Source organism: Nycticebus coucang, chromosome 4, assembly GCF_027406575.1.
Source record: "Nycticebus coucang isolate mNycCou1 chromosome 4, mNycCou1.pri, whole genome shotgun sequence".
Classification (NCBI taxonomy): domain Eukaryota; kingdom Metazoa; phylum Chordata; class Mammalia; order Primates; family Lorisidae; genus Nycticebus; species Nycticebus coucang.
Genome location: NC_069783.1, coordinates 7,992,581 through 8,016,796, shown reverse-complemented (window position 1 = coordinate 8,016,796; position 24,216 = coordinate 7,992,581). Strand labels below are relative to the sequence as shown.

Below are 24,216 nucleotides of genomic sequence, written 5' to 3'. Positions count from 1 at the left end.
ACAAGCTTTTGAAAAAGAAGAATGGGAACACAACTGGCGAGGACTTCTGTGGTCCTTGGGGCTAGTGGTGACATCGAAAGCTTTCCCACTTTCAGATTTTAGGTCCAGTGGATCAGAATACAGACAAAAAACTAATGAGAATCCCTCAATGGATCCTTCAGCCACCAGCAAGATTTCTTCAGAAACCAACTTGCTCTTGAAAATGACCAAGAAACAGCTGTGTAAAACATACTAAAAGTTGTATTGTTAAGGGGCAAGATGAAGATAAAAAGCTTCTCTGTAGAGATGTGCAGGAAGGTGTGTGTGTGCAGGAATATATATATATATAGCCTGAAGGAAAACTAACGTAAATACTTACCTATGAAACTAAACACACAAGAATTGAGGACGTGAAGATTAGTCTATGGTTAAGATACGGCTTTTTGAACTTCAACAATTGGGGAAGGGAAACAAAGACTTTTCATATCATTACAGAAAAGTACAATAAATTTAAAGGAAAATAAACGTTGAATGAACACAAAAAAAGACCTCAGTGAGGTTATCACCTCATAACTTGTTGGAATGGCTTTTATTAAAAGGACAAAAGTATTGGCTAAGATATGGAGAAAAGGGAATCCTTGTACACAGTTCGCAGCACTGTGAAGGAGCATGGCCATTATGGTATAGGGTTGCTTAAAAAAAAAAAACTAAAAATAGAACTACCATATGAATAGCAATCCCACTTCTAGGTATATTTACCCAAAAGATTTCAAATCATTTTGTGAAAGACCCAGCTCTAGCCACACTCCTGCTTCTTCATAGCATTATTCACAATACCCAGGGAATTAACCTAAGTGCCCACCAACAAATGAATGGATAAAGAAACTGTAGTATGTATACACAATGGAACACTATTAAAAAGAAAAGAAATTTTCATTTGCAATAACATGAAGGAATTTGCAGGACATTAGGTTAAGTGAAATAAGCCAGGCAGGGAAAGACAAATACAAATGATCTCCCTTCTATGTGAAGTCTTTAAAAGTCAAACTCATAGAAGCAGAGAGGAGAAGGAGGTAACCCAGGGGTGGGGAGGAAACACTGGCTAAAGAATACCGAATTTCACTGAGGATGGATAGATCTTGGAGATCTAACATACAACATGGTGACTGTGACCAGCCTGACTTAATCATTCCACAATGCATACAATATACTAATATATCACATACACCATAATATGTACAAAAAAAAAAAAGTAAATATATATTTTTAAATCTCTCCCCTCTTACTCTGAGGCACGAGCTGTCCTGTTATTTACCCAAAAGACAAGAGATCCTACTCCTGGAGACGCTCATCCAGACTGTACCCGCAAGGGTCTGGTCCACACTGCACAAGAGAACACTCTGATGGACAAGCCAACCAAAGACTGTGCTGCTGCACACTACGGATCAGAAAGGTTCACGAGCAGAGCAGACAACCAGCCTAGATGGAACAATCTCCCGTGGAATCACATGTTAGGACACGTGGATCATTTTTCTGAAATAGTTTTGGTAAAATCACACTGGAAGAGAAGACAATAATGACAGCGAATAGTTTATAGTTCCTAGTATGTGCCAGACATAATTCTAAATACACATATACAGAGAGAACGAGAGAGATAGGTATCAAAACTTTAGGAAATCCTTTGTTCAGGCATCTGATTGTCTAAGCAATGGGTAGCTTTAAAAAGGCTTGGAATTGCTATGTTTTACAAATGAATACTAACAGCTGACATTCTCCTCGTACTGCTTAACTGAAGGGCTGCTGAGGAGTAGGTTTCAGACATGATGTTGCACTGACAAACCACCCCAGCACATAAGACTTGGGGAGACGCCCGTCTCCTATGAGGAGGACCAAGCAGAGATCAGAGCAGGTGGGAGGGAGGATAGATCCCACACGATGCACCCAGGATCTTTCTCTTCTTTTGCTTTTCTGACAGACACAGGAGGAAAAAGGCTGAGATGAGGGACAGTTTAACTATGGCAGAAGTTAGATTTTGAAAATATCTGCAGATAGGCAGCACCAGTGGCTCAGTGGGTAGGGTGCTGGCCCCATACACCGAGGGTGACGTGTTCAAACCTGGCCCCGGCCAAACTGCAACAAAAAATAGCTGGGCGTTGTGGCGGGCACCTGTAGTCCCAGCTACTCGGGAGGCTGAAGCAAGAGAATCACCTAAGCCCAGGAGTTGGAGGTTGCTGTGAGCTGTGTGACACCACGGCACTCTACCAAGGGTGACAAAGTGAGACTCTGTCTCCAAAAAAAAAAAAAAAAGAAAGAAAGAAAGAAAATATCTGCAGATATTAGTAAACTAAGCACTGCCTGATTTCTCATCATGGCTGAGAGTTGGCTAAACTCTAGGGACAGAGGCTCTGCCAGATAAAAACTGAGCTCTGAAACACGGATGAGAAGTCACCTCATGGTTTCATCATGACGGAAACACATTCCTTTCAACCTTCTTTGGTGTTTTCTTCTTTAGTAGGCCACAGAGTTTCATGAAGTTCATTAGTTATATTTTTGAGGTACATTTAAGCAGTTACAACAGATGGAAAGGGTGGGGTCAGACTCCTACCAGTTCATGAGAGCCAACTGTTAAAATTTTAGGAATTTTATGAGCCAACTGTTAAACATGGCTGCTATTAAAAATTACAGTATATAAACTCAGATAAATAAATGATATTAAAAACTAAGGTATTAAATACTCAAAAGTCATCACTTCCTAATTATTTAGTATAGTAAACAGTAAAACTACATTTTACTATTATCTGTGTTCTTAAAAGTCATTTGCACCCACTGCATGTATTTTTATGGTGGATGTGGTATACAATGGTGCATAATTATACATCTCTGTTCAACTTCACATTCAGTAATTCACATGGGTAGCTTGAAATTGGCTATGGTGGGAGTGTTTATACTATGAGAACAGCCTGACTGCAAACCAGGATTCTTTCTGCCCCAGAGGTGGCTGTTAAACATTTGTTAGGGGTGGATGGTGGGCAGGGACAGCAGTGATGTTTAAATGTTTGCCACGTGGCAAGATAACCTCCCACAAAGGCTCCTCAAGGTTCAAGTGTGTGGTCTGGAATCAGCTTAAAGGATCCCACCACAGGCTCATTAACAGGCACACACTCCTGGGCTTTGGTTTCTTTGTAAAGCAGGGATAACACACCAACGTCTTTAGGTTTTTATGTAGATCAAATGAGGTAACACACAGAAAGTGGTCTGCAAAGTACCTAGTACAAAATAAGCAATTATTCCAGCCCCAGCCAATAACCAAAAAAAAAAAGAAGAAAATATTCAACTTTTGGGCGGCACCTGTGGCTCAAGGAGTAGGGCGCCGGTTCCATATGCCGGAGGTGGCGGGTTCAAACCCAGCCCCGGCCAAAAAAAAAAAAAAAACCCAAAATAAGCAATTATTATTTCATCATGAATCACTTAACAACTTATCACTGTTCTAAGAAAATCAGTAAAAGTAGCAACTACCATAGTTGACTGGTGTTAACTGAGAAGTGATTGTGTCTCTCTGAACACATGCTATGACAATCTGAAATCTACACTGTCATTAGTGCCTGGAGACCACACGGAACATACACACCTTTAAGAGGTCAATTACAGCGTGTAACCAAGATCGCATGCTTGGGTACTGCTCAGTCTAGCTTAGTTTTCAGTATTAAGTTAGTAGGAATGTTACTAACTGGGCCACCAGGATCCACTCTACTTCCTCCCAACTCTGTCTTTTGAGACCATAAAGGAATTCCTTGGAAAGACTGAAAAGGTTTGATAAAAAAGTTCAGAGTGCATTAGCAGCTCAGACACTCTGCTTCTAGAGACATCGTCAATTAAGATGGATGGCCCCCTGAGAGGAATATGGACCTCAATAATTGACTTTCTGTCAAGACCCTTGCTCTTGACATTAAATCTTCTAGATGTAACTTTTACATTCAACATTAAAATCAATGGCACTCAATATCTACTTGCTGTTTACTGTCAATACCCAGCTGGTTCATGGAAAATTTCAAGTGCTACTTTCTAACTGGCAACTGTGGATGTTAAAAACAGTCCTTAAGGGCGGCGCCTGTGGCTCAGTCAGTAAGGCGCCGGCCCCATATACCGAGGGTGGCAGGTTCAAACCCGGCCCCGGCCAAACTGCAACCAAAAAAAAATAGCCGGGCGTTGAACTGGCGGGCGCCTGTAGTCCCAGCTACTTGGGAGGCTGAGGCAAGAGAATCGCTTAAGCCCAGGAGTTGGAGGTTGCTGTGAGCTGTGTGAGGCCATGGCACTCTACCGAGGGCCATAAAGTGAGACTCTGTCTCTACAAAAAAAAAAAAAAAAAAAAAAAAAAAAAAAAACAGTCCTTAAATGCTCATGTCTCAGGTGACCAAAAGCATAACCTAAGTCTGACACACCTTGTGGGGCCATGAGCTCAATATTCTAAAAGCTACTTCACTGAAAACACCTCTATCTCCCCCCATGGCTTATGTGTGATCAACTGAACCAAGAATGAAAGATGTTTTCAGGAATGAAGGCAGTAAAAACAAAAACCAATATCCCTCCCAAGGGGGACACCGTGGGGCGGGAGAGTACTCACTGGAGGCAGAGGCAAAGCAGTGACCACAGCCTTGTGGAGGGGGCTGGCAACTGAGGGGGATGGAATCCCACTGTTGCCAGGCTCTGGATTCTGTGTTTGTCTGGTGGATGAGCTGAACTGGACTAGGCCACCATCCTGTGGCATTTCAACAGTAACTTACACTAGTCTCAATACTCCCTTTTTTATTTCACTTCCTTTTATTCACTTAAGAATGACATTTTGCAACAAGAAGTGCCCCCAACTACTAGCAGCTGAAAATGAGGAATTATCACTGCATTTCTAATCACCCAAACCCATCTGGCAACATATCAACGACCACTGCCGACTGGAAATTCAGGAAGCCAAAATGGATTCAAATACCAAAATAAAAACTTTGGCTTCCAGGTCATTTATTCCCAACACCAAATCAAAGATTTCAAAGTTACCAGCAGCTCAGACGTTCCCAATACATCTAAGGTCAGGGACTGCATCCTGGAGTAATGAACCCCCAGCTCTCGGTGGATTCCAGAACACTCGATGCAGGTCAGGATGCCCAGGTTGGTAGAAAGCCACGTGGGATCTGCCGAAGACAACAGGGCAGATTTGAGCTTGAATTTGCAGTCATAAGAGGGCCAGGGCCAGAACTGTCCCTGCACAGTCACTGAATGAGGAGTCTGGAGCACAAGCATTTCAGCTGGGACCCTCATTCACCCATAATTACCACCAATTTACATACAACCCATGTATGTGCAGGTGTCTGTCTCCTGTTAGTCCCTCTGCCATCTCCCCATTCTTCCATTCACTGAAATGATAGGGCTAAGTGTGCAGAAGTAACGAGGATACTGCACTCCAGTGACCACAGGCTGGTGAATACAGATCACACCCATCACCAACAAGCAGCATGCAGCAAGAAAAAAAACACGAGACAGCCAAGGTCTAGTATCATAAGGGGAATAGGCTGAAAATACACCTGCCTAAAGACGTGAATAATAATAGAGAACGTACCCTCTGGGTTTCTGATGTGCTGTGCTCAGCACTCTGGTGGAAGCAATAATATAGTTCACACGGTGAGAGCTCCAGAAATCACAGAGCACTTTTGAAGGGTATCTCATTTAATACCTACGAGAGCCCAGGAGATGACCAGGACAGGGAGGCAGCTTTGACAAGCTCAGACTCAAGGCTCATGAATAAGCACAGAGCAGACTCCAGCCTGTGTTCACCTGAGGTCAAAGCCATGCATCCCCCTCACAGCACGTTTACTTACTCACTGAAGAATCCCACTATGTGCTCAGCACACAGCAGGGACCCAGGGAACGCCTGACAGATGAATGCTGAATTTACTAAAATGAGACGCACCTGAGTCTATTTTCACAGCTCATAAGTACAACTCTCTTCCAAATTGCTTATTGCCCTCAAGCAAGAGATTATGGCAACCTCAGCCACTAGGTAATCGTGAAGTTATTTTTAAAATTCCCCATTTATAAAAATTTTTACCCATGCTAGGAAATCTTCTAGGGCATCTGTGTTTGCCCTTGTCTAAGAATACTATACTGTATGTATCGTGCTTTTAGGGGGCTGCGTGTACACGTTTAGGTGACTTTATATCGTGTATTATAACATATCACCCGCATTGCCCTGGCATTTTAAAACAAGAAAGTATGCAGCTTTCAGTCCTTTATGGAAGTGTTTTAAAAATCTGTGTAAGTACTATCTTTACCCTTTCTGAAGATCACAATTCACTGCTTATACTCCCCACCTACCTCGTCTCCTGCCAAAAAGGTATTTTGTTTGTTTGTTTTGAGACAGATCCTCAAGCTGTCGCCCTGGGTAGAGTGCCAGGGCATCACAGCTCACAACAACCTCCAACTCCTGGGCTCAAGCGATTCTCCTGCCTCCACCTCCCAAGTAGCTGGGACCACAGGCGCCCTCCACAAGGCCCAGCTGTGTTTTGGTTGCAGCCGACATTGTTGTTTGGTGGCCCCAGGCTGGATTTGAACCTGCCAGCTCAGGTGTATGTGGCTGGCACCTTAGCCGCTTGAGCCACAGGCACCGAGCTCAAAAAGGTACTTTTAATGGAACCCAAAGATGGCCTTCGGGTTAACTGGAGCCTAATGAGGCTTCTCAACTGTCCACTCTGTGTTGGCTGTGTTTGTTTTTCACAGCAACTGTCATAGAATTAGAGGAATGAAAGGTAACTGACTGTTGTCGCCAAGCCCCAAGTTTTCTCATTTTAGGAATGTTCAGAAGAGGCACCCACATAGGTGCCTCAGCCCCCACCAACATTATCCCATCTTAATTAGAATCAGTCAATTCCGTACGCTTTTAAAATACTAATTGTTAAAATTGTTGGTGACACTACATATGCATTAAAAATGAAGCCCCTAATGTGCTTCACCCCGATGCAAAAGTAAACATCTCAGTTCACAGAATGTGACAGCTACAAGGGACTTGTCCCTTTACTTTACAGATAGGAAAACTGACATCTATCAAAATAAGTGTCTCACCCAGGGTCACCGAGCTATAGACAGCAGCTTAAAGTTACTTTGTAAGTTCTGTGAAGTAGGACAAAGAGAGAAGGGAGCAAATTCTGGGCACAGACACCAGAATTATAAAATCAAGCATTCCCTCCGCATGCGCCTCTTAGAGCTGGCACGACGGCCGGATGACCTTGATTTCACCCTCACAGCACCCTTTATTTTTCATTTCTCAGAAAGCACCTAAATCTTTTCAGCCACATCAGGCCATCTTATTTGATCCTGCTCTGGGGTATAGCAGGCAAACGTCTCCCCACCCCTCTCCTCTCTGTGGTCTGCACACAGTTCATTAAACATTTGTGTCCTGGGATGGACTCAAGCTGAGCTGCCCTTAATTCCATGTTGGAAACAAAAGTGAAAAGTCAATGAGAGGATTCTGTGAATCAGAATGGGATTTAACTGTCCTAGGGCCCAAGGCAGAGCAGTCACCTGGGGCCCCGCAGTCACAGCACACATCATTGCCCGTCATCCTCTGGACTTCTGAGATGATTTCCTTTGTCAGTTCTTGGACTATGTTATTTTCTCCAGCGTTGTCATCTCCCTTAAATGCATTGTTTAAAGCTTCCTCTTTGCTGTTTTGCAACACAGACATCCATCTAGAAAAACAAGAGTGACACTGTGTTAAATGCCAAGAACGATGACTAAGTACAGCCCAAAATCCGCCTCCAGGTAACTTACATTTGACATTCCTGTTCATCCTCTGCTTGAAAGTGGTACGTCCTGTCATCTGCATGGCAAGAGGAATTTCATCAATTGTGAGTCCAGACACGGATCCATACAAAATTCCAAAAGAAAACAGTTTCTAATCAACCTCAACAGTAATCGTAGCTCTCTGCTAGGAAATGAATGATTTGTATAAAGTCAAGCACTCCCTCGGCGTCCTTCAAAGGTCTGCCCTCGCGTGGCAACGGCAGCTTGGTAATGCAGACTCATAAACCTGCCCTATTCCCCTGTTCAAGTCTAAAAAGATGCAGCTTCCAAAAATGGAAGCTTTTCCATGAAAACTGTATCTTTTTCAAAAGCTTTATTTTTAAAACTCACTATACAGTTGGCCCCTACAAAGACCTTTGAATAATAAAAGCCTGTTCTGAAGAGACTATCTCTGAAATTTTCTGGCTTTCTCAGAAAAAGATTAGTATGAGAAAGGCTAAGAATAACATATTCCTGGGAGTTGTATATTATACAAATACAAGTAAAGCAAGAGGGCAGTGTTAAAATAATAGTTGGATATAAAATCCTATACTCCTCACACACAGGTGGCATCAGCAAGGTTTATCCTATACTCCTCACACACAGGTGCCATCGGCAAGGTTTGACAGGCGCTCTGCCCAGCTGGGGACCTGTGCGTGCGCGCATGTGAGAGAGACAGACAGACACTCTAGTTTCTGTGCTATTCTTGCCAAAAATACAACCTCAGTCCAATCATGGTAAAAAAACAACAACAAAGAAATCCAAATTAAGGGACATTTGACCAAAGAAATCCAACAATAAAGAAATTTCAACAACAAAGAAATCCAAATTAAGGGACATTTGACTGAAGAAAGGATCAATTCTTGTCAAAAAATACCATGAGTAGAAGAGAAGGTGACAGAGGCTGACAGAGGCTGACAGAGGATAAATGCCTGGATCAGGTATAAACAGAATAGGATAAAACAACAACTAAATTGTGATATGGGGTCCTGTCTGGAATCCTGGAGCAGAAAACAGACATTAGTGGGAAATTAATAAAATCAGAGTACAATTTTTAGTTCAGAGCATCAAGCCAATATTAATTTCCTGGTTTTGGTAACTACCTATGATAGATGACATTTACCACGTACTACTGTACAATAGGGCAAGCTGGATAAGAGATACGGAGACTACCTTCAATCTGTCCAAAAACAAAGTAAAATAAAGAAATTAAATTCTTAAAAGAGGGAAAAAAGGGAGGAGATTCAGCCTCTGCAGATGGCAGAGCAGAGTTTCTTGAAAAAAACACAGTAAACCTCTGTACCCCTCCAGTGAGCAGACACACACCTTCCGGCAGTGGTTTTTACTCCTGAAAGCACTTTGGTTTAAGAACAACTCCTGGCGAGTAGACTGGCTGAGGCTGAAGCTCAGAGAGGTGAAGTGGCAAAGAGAAGCACAGCCAGTGGCAGAGGACTCAGGTGTCTGGCCCCTGGCCCCAGCCATCTCTCCACTTTCTGCTTAACACCAGGGGGTGAGGGGAGGAGGGAGTGGAACAACACTCCATCAATCTGTCACTGAGGAGAGGAGCAAGGTTTAAGAGAACTATTTCAAGTCCAGAAAATGAACTTGATTTTTTGATTCTAAATGTGAGCGGCTGAACCAGGCTGAAGGAACAAGGGTCAAGGCTACTCTGTCCTGCTCCCAAGGACTGACCTGGCAGGAACAGCCTCATCTTGGGAGAACAAGGGGGCAGATCCACAATCTAGGCCCCACTCGGGGTCGCCAGCTGATTTGCTAAGCAGATCCCTGAGCTCCCAGGGAGCTGTCACAGCAGCAGTTACACCAGCGCCCTGTGTCTGAGCCATTACATGGCCAGACCAGGCAGGAAATTGAAGTGTGAAGGGGAGCCAACTGCCTTTGGTCAATTCTGCATTCTAACGTGTGGAGATTGGAGAATCAGGAGCAAACCTCTGTGGAAGACTCCAAATAAGAATCCCCTCCACTGCAGACTCTTCCCAAGATGCCTATAAAACAAAGAAGTTTCCAGCGTCCCAACTATGAGGGAGAAGAAACTCCAGAGGATGTGGGGGGATAACCAGGGCTCTGACATGCTGGTGGCCCAGGAAGGCCAGCCCCTGGATGGGGCTCTGGCTTCCACTGGCCACTAACCTGCCTGTGAGCCTGGAGAGTCACCGATTCCCTCTGGGCTCTGTCCTAGGGAGAGGACGGCCCAGACCTCCTCACAGTTCTCCTGCTCCTTCCACGCTAGCCAGGATACCTGCGTGATTCAAGGATGATGGCTCAAGACTTGGATTTGCAAAGGTTGGGGTCAGTCCAAGGGCAAGTGGACAAGCTCCCAGAAGAGCAGGCCCTGCCACAGAATGCACTTCTGGAGAAGCCTGGGCCCATCTATGCCTTGATCAGGTGTAAACAAAATAGAATCTCTGTTAAGGGGAAAGGAGGATGAAAGATAATCTTGCAGGAAATAAGGGAAGCCAGTCAGTCTGTCCCTTCTCTGGGGTGATGGGGAGGCAGGGGTGACTTGTGAGGTGTCTGCTAGACCCACACCTAAACCAGCATCCTCAGTGCCTAGGCCCAACCACCTAGATGAATTGAGAGACCAGAGGCATCTTTGTGGTACTCAGCCCGCCAGCCTTGGCAGGAAGCAGAGGAAGAAAGTGAGAGGGTAGAAACGGCCTCTCCTAAGACAGGCACAGAATCAGTTCTTGTCCCCATGCCCCTCACCTTCCCAGGGTGCTCACCGCACTTCACTGCTGGGAGACGTTTCAAGCATTTCACAGCCACCCAAGCCCAGAGGGCACTGCACAAAGTGTTTTTGCCACAGATGCTCCTGAGAAGTAGCACCACTTGCAAACTAGCTGAGGATGAAGAATTTGTAGGACTGGGATTCATTTTACACATGGGACAAGCAGGGAGAGAGGAAGGAGGTGAGCTTTTCTCAAAGATGACGATGGACTCTAGTAAATTCATGACAGTGTCTCCATCCGGGCTTAGGGAGCTCTTCTGGCTATCACAGGCTGAAAGTCCTTCCTGAAGATATTATTATGCATTAGGCTGCAGAAAAGACACTGACTGGGCCTTGGTAAATGTCAGTTTGCCACAGTGCTCTCCTGAAGCCAGATGTACAAAGGACTGTCTTCCCACAAGTGTCCAATAATTCCTGCCTGGCAGGGAGTTACCACCCTTACCAGCTACAGGTCCTCCCTGGGGCCTGACATGTTGGTGTAGGCTGGGGAATAACTTGAGGTAAATGCTTCTGCCATTTAGTGTCTGGCCAGACCTCTCTATGGGATGAGCCGGAGGGCCTGGGGGTAGCTGAGGGAGGATGTCCTTGTCCCCATCTCCACCTGGGAGCAAGGCTCAGTGGATCTCAGTTCACTGTTATATGCCATGGAGACTTTTACAATTAGGGTAACACAGTTTATCATGGGTTGGCTACTTCAGAAAACGAAAAGGCCTAAAACGCCCTGAGTCTTCCCCAGCCACCAGCAAACATAGGATTACATCATCAAGTTTTTCTCTCTTTAACTCAAGCTTCTGTGGCAGTGATAATGTTTTTCTTTTCTTTTTTTTATTTTTCAAAGAGATGGGGTCTCACTATGCAGTCCAGGCTGGACTCAAGCTCCCAGGCTTACACAATTCTTCTGCCTCCCAACTAGCTGGAGCTGTGGGCACGTTCTACCATGTCCAGCCTGTTATCACATTTTAAACTATCATCAATACTTAACATTTTATAACATTTTATATGAAAAAAGGGCAGGCTTGAATGAGAAGGCATAACCAAATCTGTGGACCATACTAGGCTGAGTAGGGATGGACTTTCAAAGCAGGATAGAGTCAATTTTTATTTTCCAAATCAGTCTAGAGTCCAAAGGACAGAATATGTGAACCCTCCCCCCGGCATAACTCAGAGCACATGCTACAGGGAAACTCGGGGAGGAGAAGGCATGATTGGCAAAGTGGACACGGAGCACAAAGTCACACAATAAATGACTCCATAGCCCTTAACGGTACAAGTCAACAGACATTAGAAACAGTAGCCATCTCCTGTTCAGGGCACGGAGCTAGTAGGACAGCATCACGTCATCCCCACACCATACAGTCTGGAGATTTCCTCTCAAACGTCAACCCTTGTGCTCAAATCCCTAGCGACTGTCTCTTTGAAGAGGAGACGGCCCTTTCTTCCTCCAAACAGTAACCCTGCCACAAAGCACTACCAAGGACAAAATGTTTGTCTTAGTTTCTTTTAGACAGCACAAGACTTGCTTTTTTTTTTTTTTTAGGGGGTGCTGAGGAATCATTTGCCACAATACACGGTTCTATGGCAATTCTTTTCTGACTACCATAAAAAAGAAACATGTACAGAAGCAGAAAGACTACATTCTGAGGAAGATAAAACAATTTCGAACCTGAAACTTCAAGGGCTCTGCTGAAGATGTTACCATTTTAGCTTCATAGCAACTCTAATTATCATCCAAGTTATGCAAATTTTTGAGGACAGAATTGTCCTTTTTAAAATCCTTTGTCTTTTTTTTTTGGAGACAGAGTCTCACTTTGTTACCCTCAGAAGAGTGCCATGGCATCATAGCTCACAGCAACCTCAAAGTCCTGGGCTCAAGTGATTCTCTTGCCTCAGCCTCTGGACTAGCTGGGATTATAGGCGCCCACTACAACGCCCAGCTATTTTTAGAGGAAGGGTCTTGGTCTTGCTCAGGCTGGTCTCAAACTCCTAAGCTCAGGCTATCCACCCACACCTCAGCCTCCCAGAGTGCTAGGATTATAGGTGTGAGCCACCAGGCCCAGCTAAAAATCCTTATTACTATGTACAATATCCGGAATGTAGGTTTACATTGTACTATGTACAATATCCGGAATGGAGTATGGGTGGCACTTGAAAAGGGGGCATTTCTTCTCAGAAGCCAATTCCTTAAAACACAGTGTTTGAAATGGGACTGAGGCCCTATAGTTTTTCCACAGTTCTGCATCTTAGAAAGCAACTTACGTGAAATAAGGTCAAAACACTTCTTCTCTTCAGGGTTGGTCTTCACCTGGCAGGTTAACAAGTTGAGCTTCGCAGGAGGTCGGTTAGCCTGTTTGAAAACAAACAAAAAAGGATGCTGGGTGGGAATGGAAAATCATACAGTGTCCTTCCTCTCTGAAAACATAGCAAGAGCAGACTTTTTACTAGTTTGCAAAGATAGCTTTCGAAAAGCAGACTTTACATAGGAAGGCATGTCAGAGATACACTGCAGGAGTCCCTGAACCTCAGCTCCCTGTCAAGGCTTCCACCCACCTGCAAGGACACACTTGCAGCCTACACAGAGCTGCCTGGAGAGGGGACAAGCAGGGCCAGCTTGAGGGTGCTGGCAGTGGACTCCCTAAGATTGAGATGCTCCACAGCTAAAGCCTGAGACATTCAGTTCTGATTCTAATAAGACCCAGCTCAATTTCTGATGATTTTAAACCTCCCTTCCAGGGAAAGTAATATCTGCATAAAAATGGCAGAGAAATAATTTTCCCTATTGTCAGAAGTGATGACAGAAAATAGAGTCGTATTCCTAAATGCCAACCCTTATTGTCACTTGCATTTCAACAAAACATACTTCATTCAAACGTGTGTCAGTAACCTCCAACACACAATGGCAACAACAGATCACAACACGTTTGTCAGAGATGTGCTAAAAACGACTATTTCATTACAGTTTCAAAAAAGAATGTTAGTTCAAAAAAGCAAAGGGCAGAGGGTAAAACGATAATTTCAGAAATAAAAATTCTGAATGGCAAAATGCCTCTTAGAAGTGTTAAGAGAAATCTCCAAGTATGAATGGGATGATCTTACCTCCCTACCAAGGTACTAAAGGTAAGATCCAATAAGGATGTCTTAAGCTTCCATTGTTCCTGTGTCTTACCTCTCTCTCCTCTTGGCCACCCATTGCTTCAAGATAAAAAGCTTGGATTTGGGATCCAGATACCCACACATACACATCCATACCTGGCCAGACCTATTAGACCCACAAACATTTACAGACCCAACAGGCTCTCTCCACCAAGTCCACAGAGTCGGGGTGGAGGTGGAAGGGAGTCTCCATGAAAATTGGACCCTGCCTTGTAGCATGAAGGATTTAGGTTTGGTAAATACAAAATTGGATAAGCCGAAGTTGGAAAAGCAAGGCTGGATTGATAGAAGTCACTAGATATTCTCCATATTACGTAAATCTAACAGAATCCCTGGATCATCAGAAATCAGTATTAGAAGCCTCCATGCTCTGCCTGAGCTTACAAACTTGGCCAGTTTCAAGTAAAAGCACCACCAGTTTTGGGACTTTCCCAATAGGATCACCTGGATCCAACACACCATCTGATCCCTTTCTATAGTGACAAGTGCTAGGTGGCACCTAGACCACCTATGCAGCTAAGCACTGAACACGGGGTACAGCCCATAGCCTGTGCCCGCGCTATGATTGCACAACTGTGTATGTACAATTTTTAGGGCCACTTCCAAATTGTGGAGTCCACTAAGTCTCATACAGAAGCAGCAAAAGGGTTTTGTGCTCTTTGATAACTGCACAGGCGCTTTCATGGATGATTTTTGTTGTTGTTGTTTTTTGTTTTTTTTTTTGTTTTTGAGACAGAGTTTTAAGCTGTTACCGTCGGTAGAGTGCTATAGCATCACAGCTCACAGCAACCTCAGACTCTTGGGCTTAAGTGATTCTCTTGCCTCAGACTCCCAAGTAGCTAGGACTACAGGCACCTGCCACAACGCCCAGCTATTTTTTTTTCTTTTTTTCTTTTGGTTGTAGTTGTCATTGTTGTTTGGCAGGCCCGGGTTCAAACCCGCCAGCTCTGATGTATGTGGCTGGTGCCCTAGCCGCTTGAGCTACAGGCGCCAAGCCGACAAGATGCTTTTTAATAAAAATAGTTACATTTAGTCAGCTATTATTATTATGTACTTACATGAGGCAGGAACGGTTCTAAACATTCTTCATAATTAATTCATTTCATTTTCCTAATTGCCCTTTGAGGTAAGAACTGTTTAGCCTGGATGGACTAAATGATTTGATTGATCAGAGTTACACAGCTTGGGAGTGGGGAAGCCAGATTTGAACAAGCCAGCCAAGGTCTGCCTCAAGTACTGAACTGCCACTGTCCTCCCTGCCCTTGACATGGGTATTTATGGGAGACAGTTGCTTACCTGGACCTATCTTTAAGACAGATAGCTATCAGCACAGCTATCAGACCGGCATCAGCACAGACCCACACTTTAAATTATTACTATCCCTTCTAGTCCCCCACCTCCACCTTGTAGTCCTTTTCCCCAAGGTATGGGGAAAGGTGCTCATTTTCCACTGAGATAATTATAAAGGCATAAATGTGGCTCTATACCCAAAAATGACAATGATAAGAATGGGTCCCCCAAACATATAAGCTGATCTTAAGAAATATCAGCTACTCTGTTTTACATAAATTACTGTTTGCTGTTTTCCATTCACATTAAACATTAGCTAACAGCAAAGCTGTATGAAAAATTAATGGAAAAAAAAATTCTATCCGTTAAATTCCTTCCCTGATACAATCTGGAAAAAAGTGTATCATTTAAAACTCAACTATAGGATAGTTTTATCTAAGTCACAAGATAAACAGTATTCCTTGAGGATAAAACTGGAAAAGCTTTGGTTTAGTTAAAAAAAAAACAAAAACAAAAAAAACTTAGAAAGGAGGCCCAATAGTCACAGTGGCTCACACCTGTAATCCTAGCACTCTGGGAGGCCAAGGCAGGTGAACTGCTTGACGTCAGGAGTTTGAGACCAGCCTGAGCAAGAGTAAGAGCCTGTCTCTACTAAATATAGAAAAATTAGTTGGTATCATGGTGGGCGCCTGTAGTTCCAGCTACTCAGGAGGCTGAGGGAGGATCCCTTGAGCTCAATAGCTTGAGGTTGCTGTGAGCTATGATGCCATATCACTCTACCCATGGTGACAGAATAAGACTCTGTCTCAGAAATAAATAAATAATTTTTAAAAATTAGAAAAACTCAGCAAGGAGTGGGTAGAAAAAGATCTAATAATAGCCTTGGTGTTTGCAACAAAGGCAATTATTATTAATAAACAAGATATTAGCAATTCTCTGATTTTACTCATGCCATTCTACTTTTTTCCAATTTATCAGGCTTTTAAAAGGAAGTTTATATTGTTTCTACATGACTGATGATCATTTTTTAAAAATTTTAGATTGTGTAAGAGCCAGTGGATATTTCTTGCAGTATAAGCAGAGTCTCCAGGCCTTTGTGGCAAGGCTGTGAATTTGTCAAAGAGGATACTAATTAAAGTTCTGTCCTCCCAATAGTCACTTCTTCCCAGAGCCAGAAAATACAAGCGGACTTGGCTAACAGGGAATACCAAACTCAGGCTTTCACTGAATCCATCCCGGATGTTATCTCATCCCTCTGCTTCAACCCAGAACATAACAATGCCATTTCCCAAAGGTTGCCAGCTTCCTGGGAAGGGCTTTCCTGGCCGTGCAAACGCACCCTGTGCGCTTCCACTTCCTAACGACCCACTTCTCAGCTGTGCACCAGACACTGCTCTTAGGAGTCCCACTGACTCAGTCAAGTCTTTGGAAATTTGCCTTCTTCTGATGGCAAATTAGCACACTCCAGAGATGCTGCTTAAATAGGTAAACTACAGAAGGAGTCAAATAAAAATTAAACCAAACAAAAAAGGCATCTCTCCACTCTGGAGGGCAGCTATGCTAACCACTATACCACCAACACCCGCTTACATCTCTCCACTCTGTTTCCTGGTGCAGGCTAATTTGCATCACCACTTGCAAACACTCAGCAGATGCACTAACAGGGAGCTGTCTCCAGGAGTCTGAAGTCCAGAGCGAGCAGAACAGCAAATAATGAAAGGCAAGAAAAGAAATAAAACTAATCTATTATTTTCATGTAAGGCAGTGGGGTGGGGATCAGGACAGAGCCTCTGCCACCCCTGCAGCTATGGCAATGGCTGCCAAGGCATAAGGAGGCATTCACAATCTGAGATTCCCTGGGGAGGTTTCCCCTGAAAACACGGAGCACTTACTACACTTGCATGGTGTATGACAAGCTCGGCTGTCAGCATCTTAGTGATGCTCCTTGTAACTGCACTATCTGCTGAAGACTGGGGCAACCCATCACAATGCAAAGACAGCTAAGCCTCGGTGTCTTCTGAGTTCCAGGAAGCTCGTGCAATCGAAGTGACCTGAAGTGAAGTTTATGCTGTCAGCAAAAGTTACTAGGCTTGTTTTCATCTGTCATGGACGGAGAGTCACTCACTGGCTTAAGCTGAGGTCCTGGACCTAGGGGAGCCACCTGACTGAAGAGCTGTAAAAGCATGGACCAGCAGTCTGATTTTCTAACAGTTTCAACCAATCCCAGTTAAAACAAATGACTGAGCAGCCAACCAATTTGAAAGCAAACCACAGACAGAATCGCAGGTGTTCAGATCAAGAATGGAACCTGGCTTGATCCAGTCTAACATTCTTAATTTTAAAGAAGAGTGATGGCTCAATAAATTCCCTCCCCTTAGTCTAGAACTCATCCATATGGAAGGAATGTCACATTAAGATTCAAATTGCATGGTCCAGGGATGAGCTAGTGACCTTATGACCAGTGAAAGCTGGATTTTGAGAAAAATGAAATAAGTTTTTTTTTTTTGCAGTTTTTGGCCGGGGCCAGGTTTGAACCTGCCACCTCCAGTATATGGGGCTGGCACTCTACTCCTTGAGCCACAGGCGCCACCCGAAACAAGTTTTATTTGTCTAGTCAAGAGATATATTCAGACCGCTAGGCCAGAGGTCCCGAGAGGTCCCTACAAACTACACTTGGTATATTGTGAGTTCTAGTCTCTCTCCTTCCCCATGATGAAATCAGCAAAAATGAAGCCCCCACCTGGAACATAATCCTTGGTTCTGTGACATCCTTCAATTGGGGGGGATACTCTATTTCTCCACTCCTAAGTACCTCAGGGCTGTTTCTTTGGACCCCATGTGGAGTGACAATGTTTCTACAGGGAACTAAAAAGCCCATCTGTGCTTGCACAGCTCTGCCTTCACCAGGGACCAGAGGGACAGGGGGAGGCAGTATCACCACCACCATCCACTAACATGACCCAGCTGCTAGTATGCACGTGCTAGTATGCAGCCTCCCCCAGGGAACAGACCTGCAAACCACATTCAGCATTCTCACTACCAAAAAAACAGCAACCAACCAGCCTTGAGACATTCCCCAAACTGTCTGCCAGCCTCCTTGGCTTTCACCAGTGCCAGCCACACCAGCAGAGGTGTTAATATGCCTGAAGCCACTATGGAAAGTTCCCGACAGTGTGAAGGGCTATGTTTGTTCCTGGCCTCAGAGCTGGGTTGGTAAGGAATTTTATCCCATTTTTTCATAAGCTCAATATATATACCCTGTTCTTCTCAAACAGTTTCTTCAAAAAGGGCTTAAGGGTAGACACAGCACACGAGCTTCCTATAAGAAAATTACTAAGACCGCTTTCCTCCTGGATTTCTGATTCCCAGAGTCCTGACCCTTTGAATATTTTCCCCTTAATGGAAAAGTAGAAATCTTCCCAAGGGAGATGTTCACTTTCCAGAGACAAAGACGGCAGAGGAACAGTTTGTGGTTCTGCAGTTTCTGGAAGTCACAGGCTTCTAAACAAAGACAACCTGGCTTCTTGGTCACTCCTGACTCTGCCAGGCAGGGAAAGGTAACGGGCTCCATCTGACTAGAAAGGCACAGAAGCAGGTGCACAGAATCGAGAAGGAGTCCAAACACGCTTTTCAAACGAGGAAGTTCTAAAACAACGCACCCCTAATGCTGTAACAACAACTTATGCTAACATCACTGAGTCCTCCAACCCGAACGTCATCTAACTACAGCAGACACCACGATTAACAGAGAACACTTACCGTGCCATGGGATATGGTCAGAAAGCCATTTTTAACTGAACATTTCCTTTTCTGCCACACTTTACGGATCCTTGGGGATAATGGAAGAAACAATAAAAGTTTAGGCATTTTGGACACAGGAGATAGTGAACATGTGTGTCAACTCCAAACCCCACTTGACGTACCCATCGCTTTTCTTGTACAGGCTGCCGTTCCGCTCGGTTCCGTGTTCTTTGTTTCCCTGAGGCTGATGTAAGCTATAAGCTGTACTCTGGCGAATTTGAGAGTCCTGAAAAATGATCAGAAATTTGTATTTAATCCTGTCCGGGTCCCAATCTTTTTTAAAAAGCAATACACGAAGGAAACTTAAGCCTACATGTGGATTTTTAAAACGATGAATTGAAGAAATTTCTTCTCATGACACTAAAAGAAGAACATAAAATTCCTATCGAGGGACTCAAAAATGCTATCTAACAGGCACCTATGTTTCTCTATGGTCTTGGTACCTTTGTTGAAGATAAACTGTCCCTAAATGTAAAGGTTTATTTCTGGACTCTTAATTCTATCTCTGCGATCTAGATGCCTTTTCTTACGTCAGGACTACACTCTCTGCAGTATTCTAACTGTGCAGTAAGTGTGAGTTCTTCCGATTTTGTTCTTTTTTAAGATTGTTTTGGCAACCCTGGGCCCGTCGCATCTCTGTATAAATTTTAGAATCAGCTTGTAAATCTGTAGCTGGGATTTTGGTAGGGATTGCACTGGATCTGTAGATATAGGGGAGTATTCTCATCAGAACATTAAGTCTTCCAGGAACACGAGAGTCTGGCACTGACTTTTAAATTCTGCACCCTCCCCCCCCCCACAAAAGCACTGCTCACACGAGGCACGCTCCATTACTGAACTGAAAACTGACCCTGAAACAAGCGGACCCCAAAATGGGAGAAATAAACTCATTTTCCACAGAGAGTTCACGCAGCACTCAGGCCTCTGGACAGACGGGGCACATGGCTTCCTCGCGGGGCGAGGCTGGTGCCAGCCTCCACGTCCTCTCAGAAGGCCAGTACACCACACGAGCAATTCGGAGCAAACCCAGATTTCAGTATGCTGGGAGCTCTGCAGTGGAAGGAAAACGAAGAAAGACTGCTCACCTGCATGCACTCTCTGTGAAAGACTAAAAATAAACCTGTCAAAAGACTAACCTGCACCACCAAGAAACATGTCTGTTGATTTGGGGAGGGAAAAACTCGGCACAAAATGGGTGGTGACATCATGTGACCACACTGCCAACAGCATTCCTGCCAGGCATGCTAATCAGAGCTATTTGCAGGATCATGAACAGGATAAAGGAAGTTCTTCTTTTGAAAGAATAAGACCTGATGCCAGAAGTTAAGGAAGAAACTACACTGTCCTGTTCTTTTCTTTAGACCAGACCATTCTTGAATCACTAAAGCATGCAGGCAAATCTGAAGTTAAACTACCACACAAAAATTTATTAAAAAGAAGACAACCCGTTTAACATAAAATTCAAAACCACTAATTTAGCACTAATTATTTCAGCAAGAATAGCCTTTCTAACCTGTATAAACCACCTGATCCAAGCAAAAACACAACAAAGGGAGCCAGACCTTTCACGTCACCGTTTCCATTTAATGGAATACAATCCAAGGGAAAAGAGTCTCTCTGTGCGAGAGAATCATCTCATATAAGAGAGGCAACCTGCCAAGGCAGTCCGTGTTGCCCTAATGCTCAGACTCTCCAACACACTCTACTTCCCTAAGAGAGACAGGATGACCAGAGACTGGACCAAGGGAGCCTCCCCGTGCAGTAACTGCGTCTGAAGGACATAAATCAAGCAGCCACTTGATGGAACCTCAGAAAGCTCTCATAAAATTCTGTGTCCATACATCCTCCACCCCGTGACATTAGATAAGTTCTCAGATCCAGGCACTATCTGGATCTTAATTTTTATGTGGCCTGATGAAGTATTAGCCACTGGTTCCTGCCAAGGCAGAATCTGCCCAAGTGAGCAGTAGACTCAGTATCTGAAATCTTCAGGAATGGGGGAAACGGGTGATGTTGCCTACTATGTTACAAATATCATATACAGCTTTACTCACATCTGAGTAAGAATGCCAGGACTGTCTAAGACTCTAGATCAGTGGTTCCCAACCTTCCTAATGCCTCCTAATGCTGCGACCCTTTAATACAGTTCCTCATGCTGTGGTGACCCCTAACCATAAAATTATTTTCGTTGCTACTTCATAACTGTAATTTTGCTACTGTTATGAATCATAATGTAAATATCTGATATGCAGGACGTATTTTCATTGTTACAAAGCGGTTACAACCCACAGGTTGAGAACCGCTGCTCTAGATTATCATACAACTGTTATATTTTGTCCACAGCTCAGTAAGTATGTTCAGGCAACTCCTGTGACTGAGAAACTGTCAAGGAGTCATCTCTCTGATGTCCAGCGCACTGCCACCTTCTGGGGGTATAACAGGCATGTCCGTCCACGTGGGCACAGCTAGGAGCTGGAGACTTGCTGAGCAAGCCCTGAGCCCTGGTCTGTGTTTTCAAAACTCATTACCAACTGTTCTCCATTATTTGAGGATAATTTTTAAAAGTCTGTGATGTAAGATATTAAAGTCATACGACATAGCTGAACAATAACAGGCCCAAGGTGGAACAGATCAGGGCCAAATCCTGGCCCCGACATCACTGTGGGAGCCTCCGCAAACGCACTGATCCTCTCTTAGACTCCAGCTGTAACGGTGAGCGAATGCTACCTGCCCCACAAGGTGGTTGTAAGAATTACCAGTGACACGTGAGAAGTACCTAAAGAAGCCTGGAAAGTGAAGCAAGCAGGAAATGCCCTGGCAGTGGAGAGGAGCAGCCCAGTCCTTCACCAGTGACGGAACTCATGGAGAAGGGGGACACAGCCTGGGGATGGCAAGGTGAGGGTGGCCAGAGCCCTGGGTCAGGGATCTGGGGAGGAGCTTGGAGCCCACAGGATACCCCTGGAGCTGAGTGGGGAGGAGTGGAGAGGGGCCAGTGCCACAAGGATGGAGGACAAGGCAAAAGACACTAACTAGTCCATTCATTGCTGAATGAATGAATGAACTAGTGTCTACTGATTAAGTCATCAGAAAGGGTCTCTTAGGTCTTCTGACAACTCCCTAAGGGCCATATTATAGGTGAAAAGGCCAAGGCATGGAGAGAGGTCCAGCAATGTGCCCAAAATCAGACCCAGGATTCAAACAGTAGGATCCATGTCTTCTGCTCTGCTAGACAGCTACCCGGGCCAACCACCTCTGCCCCCCTGATGGGACCCTGCTAACTCTTAATCATCCTCCAAAGCCCCAGCTTAGGAGTTGCAGCCTCTGCGAAATAAATCACTTCCAACAGCACCTGCCCATCCTCAGCACCCATTCTTGGAGCTGAGCTGCATTTGTGTACCCCTAATTGCCTCTCTGTCCCCACCCCCAGACCAAGTGCTCCCGAAGTGGTGACAGCTATGTCTTATTATGGGATATGTGTGTGCAGTGCTGACTTAGAGAAAACAGCAGACAAAGGGGTAGCTGAATGTGTGAGTCAATGAACACATCCCCTACTGAGGTTGACGTGAAGGCGAAGGCGAGGGCGAGGCCACCCAGGAGCTCAGCAGGAGAGGCAGCAGGTGGCCACCCGGCAGAGGTTTCTGATCGAGGCCAGAATTGGGCATGGTTTGTGAAAGTTTGCAAACGCAGACAGGAAAGCTAGAGTTAGAGGAAAATTATGGCTATAGTGGACCTTTGTACCTGGATGGCACAAACTATTCAACCACATCCTACTAGACAGGATGCTTCAGAAGAGGAAGCCAAGCTGAGGGACAGAAGAAGTGGGAAGAAAGGGAGGGGAAGAGAGAGAAGGGAGGAGAAAGACCATGCAAAACGAGCAGTGCTGAGGCTTTTAACTTTTCAGATGGGATCTTTCCCAAAAGTCAAATACCACGGCGAATACATAGGTGTTCACTGTACTGTATTTCAACTTTTCTGTAAGTTTGAAAATTTTCGTAATAAAATAATGGAGAAGTCAAACAGGAGTATCCCTTTCACTAAGAGCAGAAAGTATCAAGAACAAAGCTTGACTGTCAAGTGACTGGAAGGTGTGAGGGCCCTGGGACCATAATGGCACAGCCCCAGGTGACAAAGAAAAGCAGCCTGAAGCCACCACACTGTGACGGCTGCCTTCTTCATGTCTTCACACCTCTGATGTCTAAGATTGACAGGAACAGAGTGAGGAGCACCGGCTTCTACCAGCATGTCAGGCACGTGACCTAGTTTCCATGGACTATATTGTACAACTATTTGTAACACTGAATAAAAATCATCTAACACCTTTGGTTTTCTAAGTCACAGAAGAGAAGCCAACCAAGTGGGTGAGAGCCTCAACAACAACGCCCAAGTGGTCAATTCTCACTGTAATTAGAGAAACACAAGTGGAAGCCCCATCACAGAAATCGTTTTACAACACAGGAAATTCAAATGTAAATGGACATTTGCTAATTACTTGCAACTGTGTTCACTGATTGTCCAATTCCCCACGTACCACCATACAGAAAACACAATCACAATAGGAAACTGGTGAGTGAGGTCTGGACAAGGAGCCAGCTGGGCCTGAAGCCAGAGAGAACCAGTAAAGAAGGTTCCTTTGACCCCTCTGTGCTGTCAGGGGCAGATGGGCTGGTCGCCAAAAAAACAAGCCATACAAGCTTTCTGGGCCACGCTGTTAAATCTCTAATACTTTCTGCAAAGCTGTTAAGCAACCAGCTTGCTCACGGCAGCCAGTTTCCCCAAACCCTGATCCTGCACAGCCAAAGCAAATGCGGCCTTTGCACTAGCAGCTGCTCTTATTTTAAACCTGAGCTTTGCTTCATGGTTTGATCCTCCTGCTTAGACAAGCAGCTGTGAACCACATCCATCAGCCTGGGTGGCATTCTAGACCCCAAACCTAGCACCATCTCTACTAGTTACAATTAGGTCACTATTTTCTCTATGAGTTCTTTTTTTGGGCTCATATTCCATGTTTGGGAATACCAAAGCCTCAAGGCCTATATTCGCTCATCTGGGAAGGGGTTACCACGCTGAGGGTAACTTCTCCAAGGTCTCACTCAGTGGACCCGTGTTACTAAGACCCTACACAGTGAGCGCTTGTGGCCCTACAATGTCCAGCTGGAGAAAAGGCATCAGTGCACATAAGGGACAGCCAACAACCTAAAAAGGAACAGGCTGAGACTGGAGTTAAGTCTTTCGAGCAAAACACGCTCTATGAACTCAGATCACTGTGAGCTGGGGTGACCAGAGGCAGTGCTCCAAAGTCAGGGCTTCCCACAGACTAGAAGGATATGTAGGGTTCAGCCGTGGGGTGGGGGTTGGGAGGATGGAGGGTAGAGGGTGGAGGCGGCAGGGAGCTGCTTCATCGAAGGAGTGGCGGCAAAGGCGTAACC

The 24,216-nt window shown here is 44.7% G+C and overlaps 2 protein-coding genes across 7 annotated transcripts in view; one reads left to right on the top strand and one right to left on the bottom strand.

Moving 5' to 3' along the window:
- Positions 1 to 24,216, top strand: part of ITGB1BP1 (integrin subunit beta 1 binding protein 1) — a 250,104-nt gene that overhangs the window by 56,921 nt on the left and 168,967 nt on the right. The gene's annotated exons all lie outside the window — the stretch shown is intronic.
- ASAP2 (ArfGAP with SH3 domain, ankyrin repeat and PH domain 2) overlaps positions 1 to 24,216 on the bottom strand; it is a 193,073-nt gene that overhangs the window by 39,061 nt on the left and 129,796 nt on the right. For all 5 annotated transcript variants that reach the window (XM_053587850.1, XM_053587846.1, XM_053587847.1 and 2 more), the window contains exons 10-15: positions 18,913 to 19,016; positions 18,749 to 18,818; positions 12,806 to 12,893; positions 7,792 to 7,840; positions 7,543 to 7,709; positions 5,026 to 5,159 (exon numbers count right to left, since the gene is read on the bottom strand). In XM_053587850.1, the coding sequence (XP_053443825.1) occupies positions 5,026 to 5,159; positions 7,543 to 7,709; positions 7,792 to 7,840; positions 12,806 to 12,893; positions 18,749 to 18,818; positions 18,913 to 19,016 (612 nt within the window). The remainder of the gene's footprint in view (positions 1 to 5,025; positions 5,160 to 7,542; positions 7,710 to 7,791; positions 7,841 to 12,805; positions 12,894 to 18,748; positions 18,819 to 18,912; positions 19,017 to 24,216) is intronic.